The sequence below is a fragment of the Orbicella faveolata genome, unplaced genomic scaffold, assembly GCF_042242905.1.
Source record: "Orbicella faveolata isolate gen_17 unplaced genomic scaffold, um_ofav_v1 contig_24, whole genome shotgun sequence".
Lineage (NCBI taxonomy): Eukaryota > Metazoa > Cnidaria > Anthozoa > Scleractinia > Merulinidae > Orbicella > Orbicella faveolata.
Window position 1 is genome coordinate 4,055,960 of NW_028301552.1, and position 9,125 is coordinate 4,065,084.

The 9,125-nt window shown below is 39.8% G+C and overlaps 1 protein-coding gene and 1 long non-coding RNA gene across 2 annotated transcripts; both read left to right on the plus strand.

Annotated features, from left to right (window-relative positions):
- Nucleotides 1-200: 200 nt before the first annotated feature.
- Nucleotides 201-1,742, plus strand: LOC149110010 (uncharacterized). The gene is made up of 3 exons (XR_016208004.1): nt 201-394; nt 675-832; nt 1,290-1,742. It is a non-coding gene; the product is annotated as an uncharacterized LOC149110010 (long non-coding RNA).
- A 1,031-nt stretch (nt 1,743-2,773) lies between these two features.
- LOC110042379 (dual specificity protein phosphatase 23-like) lies at nt 2,774-5,781 on the plus strand. The gene is made up of 2 exons (XM_020747742.2): nt 2,774-3,131; nt 5,138-5,781. Exons 1-2 carry the CDS (start codon nt 2,877-2,879, stop codon nt 5,342-5,344), a joined length of 462 nt encoding a protein of 153 aa, XP_020603401.1. The 5' UTR covers nt 2,774-2,876; the 3' UTR covers nt 5,345-5,781.
- The last annotated feature ends 3,344 nt before the right edge of the window (nt 5,782-9,125 follow it).

Genomic DNA, 9,125 nt, shown 5'->3' on the forward strand with positions numbered 1-9,125 from the left:
GAAGTGGGGTATCGATTTTGGCCATTTTGGTCTCAAATCCGGGGTAAGGTTTTAGCATTCTAGTCTGGAATTGGGTATGTTTTTTATCATTATTGACAAGACTGCCAATAAAAGCCCTTCACAGTGCCTTTAACATCGGTCTGAACTAGGGAACTAATTGTAGGGAAGGTCCGAAATAGCTGTCAGGTCATAAATAGGGTAGGGAAAATTGCAGATTTTGGTCTTAAACAGGGTTAGGGTTTTGGGAAGCGGGCCGCACGCGTCAACCCCACACAACTTTTGTGGGAGTACCCCAGGGGTGAGCTAAATTCTGCTGCAGACCGTGTTTTATATATCCTGGTATAGGAGAGTTGAGGAAGACGAATATACAAGCTCTCTTTGCTTACTGCTGTTGGTGAGTAAGCACGATTCAGTCGCGACGGGAGAGAAGCTTTCTCTTTCATCTGAGTATTACGCTCTTTCTTTTTAGTTTCTAATATCACCTTGATGAATACTGTTTAAACATGTGTAACAATGGTAGTGGTGCAGCTCTACCTTAGTTAGGACAGGTTAGTTAGGAGAGATTGACGTAAAATACCCTATTCCATTCCAGGGGCACGTCCCTGTATGAAATTATACGAAAAAAAAAATTGTTAAAAGTGTGTGACCGAGTGTGTATGCGGTTCATTTCTCAGACAGTTACGTCTTCAGCGCGCGTTACGAATTTCCATCACAAAGAAAAAGTCTTGCTCCGGGAGACTTGCCTGGCACGCAAGTAAAATGTTGAATGATGTGAGGCCATCCAAACTGCAAAGACAGAAATCCGAAGAAAGAAAATAAAGTGATAGAGCAGGTAATAAAGTAAAAATGTTAGGGTAAATGATTCACTCTTTTTCTACAGCTCTGCTTGCAGGTCCTTGAACTGTGTACGTGCCAGGAAAGCACAGCAAATTATAAAATTTATTGTTTGCTTTTAATTTGGCGACAGTCCAAACGTCCAAGTGAAATATCTACGTACTTTCAACTCCATAACGTACTAATGCATGACAATGAAAAAGCTAAATCTCATAATGGGCTCTAACAGGATCAAAGGTTTTTTCCACGCTCTCGTTGTTGCCCGCGCGTGACGCGACAACCAGTTTTGGCGAGGGGTGGGGTGGGGTGGAGGTTACTGATTAATATGGGCTATATAGGTGTGTGCGGCCCCAAAGGAAATGGTTTTTTAGCCATTTTGGTCGTAATTAGGGTATCGATTTTGGCCATTTTGATCTCAAATAGGGTATCGGTTTTGCACTTTTGTCTTGAAACAGGTATGCTTCTAGAAGAAGCCACTTTTTCATCATTATTGATAAGACCATCAACAAAAGCCCTTCATAATGCCATAAACATCAGTCTGAAATGGGAAACTAACGGAAAGAAGGTCCAAGAGGCTGCTGGAAGGTCCGAAACAGGGTATTGATTTAATGACCTAAATTAGAGTATCGAATTTTTCGTCAACCATAATTAGGAAAGGGATTTGGGGAGCAGGCTGCCCTCTTTGTCTGCTTTGTTTACTTACACAGCTATAAGTACGATGCAGTCGCGACGGGAGAGAAGCTCGCGCTGTCTTTCTCTGCAGCTGTAGGCCTCTAGTAAGCAGACGTGTCGCGCGCTGAACATTACTTTAAAACGCCTCTCGCTCGCTTTACGCGCGCTTTCCATTTGGGAGGGCGCTTGTGTACTTTTGGTAGCTCACCTGAGGACGCTTATTAAGGACAGGGCGCTTATTTCTGTTTGAACATGTATTATCACAAATAGGGAGTTTGAGAAACCACGACGGCGACGCTGAGTACAACGTCAGTTAAAAAATGAACTTATATTTTAGCTACGAATCTCATGATACCCTAAAGTTACGTAGTTTGTTTCTCACTGTAAAAACTATCTCGAAACTAAATATGGAACACACAGAGTGTTAAATTCGGAATATAAATTTAAAAAAATAGCCGTCGTGGTTCACGTTCTCCAGACAACACAGAATAGTCCAATTTCGATATATCAAAATTCAGCCCAAAACAATAGACCTTAGTACGAGGCTCTGGGGAATAACTACAGAGTTTGTGGGTTTATTCCCCAGAGCCTCGTGCTGAGGTCTATTGTGTTAGACTGGATTTTAATATATCGAAATTGGTCTATTTGGTCATTTCACCTTGTTGTTTTGTAGAGAACGGCAAAGAAATGTACCAAGATTTATCGGCGCACGTGCACAGCCATTGTTCTGCTCATTAAACCTTTTGTTTAGCGACGTTCCTATCGTGGTTTTCTTAAACTCCCTGATGTTGCGTTCAGCTGAGAAGGCAAACTGGCATAATAATTAAGTTTAACCAGTCTTTTCTGTTTCATTGTCTTTTGATAAAATGTCCCTTATTGGAACGGAGGGGCGTTTCATACTGAAAATAGCCGTCACCATAATCTCTTGACGCCACTCAATAAATAAGAGCGTTTGTTAGAAGAGGGAAGCGAAAGAATTTGGTTGTGATGAAGTTCATCGGTTGCATTATAGTCCAGTGAATGCAAATATTGGAAACGACAAGGCCAGTCACTAGATCGCTATGAAATGCTCTGTTTTCGAGTTGAACTTCCTTGTGTCTTATTGTAAGACTTGTAACACTGTGGGATAAATAACCTATATTCACTCAAATCTCGTTTAAACACCGCAAGATGACAAGGAAAAAGCAGAAATTAAAAAAAAAAAAACAAAAAAAAACGTCAAAATAATTATTCATTAGAGTGGAGGCTTGGTAGTCCTGTGGCGCAACCTTCATACAGGCTAACCAAGATATCATTCGAAAGTGATTGGGACTGTGTGCACGTGGTTGTGTATTTTTTTGTAGTGTGTTGTGTGACGTTGCTACTCCTCAATGCCTCCAAGAAACTTCTCGTGGTTTGTTAAAGACAGTTTAGCTGCCCTTGGCCTTCCTTCGACTCGCTCAGATATCGAGTTCCTTTGCAACATAGGAGTGAAGCGACTGATTTCTTTGACAGAAAGTCGGCCATCTTTGCATGGCTTTCCATTGACTCATGTTCATATTCCCATTGTAGACTTTACTCCACCTTCAATTGAACAAGTTAATGAGTTTCTTAGCACTGTAGAGAAGGCTAATTCCGAGGAGGAGGTAAGTGTTTGGCTGTTCAATCGTTCATAGTCTTCATAACAGGTGTGTGTACTACACGCCGGCCGGCAAACGGGTTAAATATTCAAAGTATTCAAACTGTTCGGACTAAGAGAAGTCCAGTTTGTGTTTGCACTAGAGGAGACGCTTCTGTTTTCGTTTGCTCTGGTTACCACAAAATTGGACTAAGGTCGTAAGGAATCATAACTGTCAAAATCTTGCTGTCATTTTCTAGAATCTGGAAACTTTTGACTACATTTCCGCAAAAGTATCACGCTCTGCATGTTATGATGTATAAATTGCCTTTTTTTTAGATTGGTTGGGTTGGTTAGGCGCTACTTGTTTACAAATTTGTCACAAATCTGCAAACGTATCCTCATATATGTGTTGTCGTATGTGGTCATGAAACTACTGGAGCATTGGAAGGATTGGGTCAGGGCTTGGGGGCGGGGGGGGGGGGGGGAATGCACTTGTACCATTTTGGGTATAGGTAGCTGACGGGCTTAAACCCTGACCCTTTTGAGATAAAATAGCTATTCCTTGTGCAGGGCAAAGGATTGGGTAGAACAGAAGACACTGACAACCCTACAAGTGCCCTCTTACCTTGAAAATTTTCTCGATGTTGACAGATGACTTTCCAACAACTGCAAAAAACTCTCAGTGACAGTGCATCGAAATGCCGTGTATGACACATCGTGACAGACTAGATTCTAGGCCCTCCTGGTTCACTGTCGCTGTGGTTAGTTCTCAGTCCTCCAGCCGCAAGCACGTAGAATGGGCAGGTTTTACATCTAGATTGGTGTAGTTTAGGAGCTTTAATGATGCTAAAATCTCCAAAAAAAGTGAACAATTTATTCCCGCAAAAGTCGTTGGTTCACAAATCACATGTAAGTAAATGCATAATTCACGGATCAGTGTCAGCCTCTTTCATTTTCATATTATATTGAAAGGCTACAAACAATTTATGTTTTCAACAGAAATAAGTCTTGGCTTTCTTTGGATCCACTTTACTCTCACAGTGCCTCTCTTCACCCAGGTGTATAAATGGGTACCGGCAAACTTAATGCTGGGGGTAACCCTGCGATGGACTAGCATCCCATCCAGGGGGGAGTAGAAATACTCCTAGTTGCTTCATGCTACAGAAACCGGGATAAGCTCCGGCCTGATGGGCTACTTGGCTCGCATGCAGACTTTACCTTTACCTTTCTTTGGATCAATTTTTTTTTATTTCAGTGCTACAGCTGATTTCCCCTATGGGTTTTTTTTTCAGAAAAGAGCTGTTATAGGGACACACTTGTATGCATCTGTTTTATGATGTTTTGGCATATTTTGGTGACCTGTGACCTATGACCTGTGAAAGAAACCTGCCGTTCACAGGCAGCCAAACGTTTTTAAACTGAACTTCTTTATAAGAAAAACTTTCCTCTAGATGGTCAAACCAGGCGGGCAAAATCATCCTCACAGCCAGTCAATATGCACTGTGCCCAGCCCTTAATCTAACCCCTGGTATGGAATTGTGTGCATGTTTGGGAAACTGTTGAGAGTGAAGTTAGTGTGGTTCAGTTTCTGTCTATCCTTTGTTGGTCTTATTTTGAACACATTGTGACAACCAGAAAGAAAAATAATGCCAAGTAGGCCCAAACCTATACTGCTCAACAAAAGTGTTGAGACACTTGGTAGTAAAATTTGATTTTTGAGCGTCTTGAAAACATTTCACCCCCTTCCCCCCCAGACAATGTTGATTTTTCTATTTGTTAGACTGCACGGACCACAACCCCTACACAACATTGAATTGGGTGGCTGGGAGTATCAGAGAATTAATGCTAGATGCAAATAAAATAGAATAAGTGCTTAAATATCGAAAAGCCTCATTTTCTAAAAGTGTCTCAACTACTTGTGTTGCCAATTGTAGCCTCATAAGATGACATCTGTGCATTGTTCTGAAGTCATTTTGTCATTTTAAACATGTACCCATTATTTGTTATTAACAACATGTTTCACTTTTGCAGGCAGTTGCAGTGCATTGCACGCTTGGTATGGGTAGAAGTGGAACAATGTTGGCGTGTTACTTGGTAAAAACAACCCACTGTGATGCCCAGGAGGCTATCAATGCTGTTAGAGAAAAGAGGCCTGGCTCAATTGAGACGGAACAACAAGAACAACTTGTGCAGGAGTTCAGTGAATCATTAAGATCCAGGGCCGATCAAGCAATGTAATCGCTTGGACCAAGCAACTTAGTTTTTACAAATTTGTAAATCTTTCACATTCGCACAATGTTTCTATTTACATTTGATGTTTGAAAATATTCCAACCAACACAGGGTTTGGAATCATCAGAATTTTACATATTTTATGGCTGAAATTTGTAAATTATTATTGCAAGTGCTTATGACTGAAAGGAATGATTTCTTTTAATGTCAGGAAAAAAGAACAGATAGTTCACTGAATGTTACCTAACTCTTGCATTTTTATCAACTTCAAAATACTTGTCAAAACAATCAGGCAGGCTTGATTGGATTTTGATTACAGAATTATCTGTTTTTGTGTTTTGTGTAGCTGATATCTCAAACAATGTTATTTGCACTCGGCAGTTACTCCAGAGAATTTTTTGATCTCCAAAGGGAGAAGTAAACTTTAAAGCACTTAATACCAAACCTGATGTAAAGCTTAAGCAAAGGGCAACACCTGGGGGGGGGGGGGGGGGGGAAACTCCCATATGAAAAGGCCTTAGATGCTCTTCGTCTCGCTTAGGGGTTTAAATCAAGGTTTTCTGGTCTCACTGAGGATGTTCAGGATGAAACACACTATGTTCAGTTGCAAAAGTATCTTTTAGGATGCGCTCATGTGCGCGCTTTTAGGGTTCCATATTTAGGCTCAAATTCTGAAACTCTCAAGTCCATTCTACCAGCTCGGGCTCCTTTTCCAAACAGCAGTTGATAATTGAGCCTATTCCGTTTTAAGTAAGCCTAGATTCCTTGTTCTAAGTGGTATCTTATGTGTGTGAAATAACCCTCAAGCCACGCCTTGATTGGTCTCATTTAGGGGTTTAATTCAAATTTTCCAAATTATGAGCATCCCAGACCTTTTAAAATGGAACTCCCTCCTGGTGGGTAACCTTAAAAGAAAAATACCCCAAAATTGAAAGCCTCTGCATGTGATTTACATATTTTGTTCTTGTTTTCCCTCTAAAAACAATTTAATATGCACAACACTCTGTTTAATTGTGGCATTTAAATATTCCAAAAAAGAGGGGGGTAGTTCTATTACTGATAAACACATGGAACAGATTTATTCAATTCCAGGACCTTTTAATTCATGTTCTTATCAATATTCTCATTGCAGTTGCTAAAGCCTTTAATTTTCGGCATTCTTGGTGCGTACAGCTGATCATTTGCCAGGGAACCATCACACATGTCACATGATATTTTTTGTTTTGGTTGCAGGGTATGTAGAAAAAACTTTTATTTAAAAATTGAATATACTTTTGCTTTATCCACTCCCAGAAACGGGACTACCTTATAATAGGAAATTAAAGTGCCTATGAAGTAAAAAATAATTGCTGCTGATTTGAAAGGCTTTTCAAAGTAAAGAAGAATGGCGTTTTCCTTTTTGGAATATCTTTTTTCGTTTTAGAGATATTCACGTTTTTGTATTATAAGTGATGACGTCATAGGTGGTTCCACTAAAACAGTTTAACACTCAATCAAGAATATCTCTAGAAATATTAAAGCAGTGTTCTTGAAACTTGGCAGCAGAAATGTACATCACAAAAGAAACAAAATGACACCTGTCGTGCTGTCACCATGACAACAGTCATGCCGCTGGTCCTGTTTCAATTAAAACTAACATTACCAGATTTTATCTTAAACAAGGATCATCCACTCCCAACAATCTAATGGGGAGAGTTAAGACAACATGGGAATCATATGTGTTCCGAGCAAGACCCTCTGTCCATTTTCAAAGGGTCGCAAATTGACATATTTGGTTTTTCACAGAAAGAGACTGGAGCCAAAAGTGTTGCCATGGCAACAACACAGAAGGTGTCATTCTCTTTCTTTTGTGATGCACATTTGTGGTGCCAAGTTTGAAGAACACTGCTCCAATATTCCTAGAGATATTCTTGATTCAGTGTTCTACTGTTCAAATGGAACCATTTATGACATCATCAATTTCCTCATTTGCATAATACAAAAACGTAAATATCTCTAGAGCGAAAAAAGATATTCCAAAAAGGGAAACGCCATTCTTCTTTACTTTGAAAAGCCTTTCAAATAAGCAGCAATTATTTTTTACTTCATAGGCACTTTAACGCTCGTGTTAATTAAGGTATTTGAAATTAACGTGACTTAAATTAACGCAAATTTAAAGTAAATTTGCTTCCCAATAAAGGAAATTAACGCGAGACAGGGGGCAAAATTTCAAAATGAGGGAAATCAACGCGTCTGCTACACCAAAAAAGAAAGAAAAAACAGAATTTGTTGAGAACAGAAACCAATTTATTTTAACACTGTAAAGCTGACAGCGAACACGAACAAAATTCAGTTGAAGTACAGTAAACGATTTACTAATGTGAAAGATTGATGTGAAATGTAAAGTGCGCGAATAAAATTTATTGTTTGGCTGTGTCAAGAATGTCTGGAGTGTGTCACAGTTTTGGGCGAAAATAATGGTAATCAACGTCGCGGAAATTGACGCGCAACTTAATTAACACCGCGGAAATTAACATTAACATAAATTAACGCGAATTTCAAAAATTCGCGTTAATTTTCTATAATAAGGTATGTCTTACTTGCCAGACCGAAGTTTTGTGAAAAAGATGTCAAAAATTAACCAAATATAAAATTCATAAAAAATTTTGCGCACGCGCAATGTTGCGTGACGAGCCATTTTCCCGGAATTCCACTTCCCGATATAAAATCGCTAATTGCAAATGAATATATTCGTGGTGTTGTCTCTTGAGTTGAACTTCCACGCGAATTGACATCTTTCATTACTAGTCAGGTTTGTTTTTGACTCCATGTATCTGTGTACTTTGATGAGCGCATTTTGAATTTCCTCTGGAATGTTGTGGATTTCCATCGCCTGTAATCGAACGCTTTCTGATCCGTTTCGCGAACTTGGCTGCTGGTTTGTTGGGTTGTGAGTTGTTGGAGTCGGTGAAGTCTCGATGTTCTTTTTAACACTCCTCGAGGCAGCGGTAATTATGCCGATGATCAGAAGCCCATTAACAAGCAACAATGCAAAACATGTCCGTGGTTTCCTCAATTTGAAACGGGAAGGAGTCTTCTGCTCGTCGATAGAGCCCATATATATATCCGATAATTCCCTCTGTCAACACGCCTTACAGCAGTAAAACCTTGTTATCTGTAATAACTGGTCATAGTCGAATCATAGTATGATTCATTCAGGGCCCACAATGTTCAATATGAACCACACTCGTCAAGCTGATCGAAACATTTTCCCTTTTGTAGCAAAATTGCGTGACTGTTATCCGATATCCATTTTACAGCGGTTATCAATCACACGCGACCTTCAGCGCAAAAACAGTCTAGACACAACCTAAGTTTTGGTGGACGTCAATCATCTCCGCCTCCTTGCCGACTGTATGAAAAATTTACCTGAAAGTGAAACCCTGCAGCGGTCCACTCGTAAAAATTATCATTTACTTTCGGTATGTACGGCTAGCTCACTAACTACATCCGGGTTTTTCAACGGCCATTCGCATGCATGAATGACCTCGAGAGCAAGCAAATTATTTCTGCACGTATTTTTCTTGGGGCTACGGACTGAACAATACTCAATTCTATAAAACATAACTTATTACCTTACAAAATTATAAGGTTTATAAGACATTCATGCATGCGAATGGCCGTTGAGAAACCCCACCTGCCCGTCTTCAGTTATAAATTTCAAGGAATATTTACTGCCAATGTATTTAGTGAGCTAGCCGTACATACCGAAAGTAAAATGATAATTTTTTCGAGTGGACCGCCGTAAG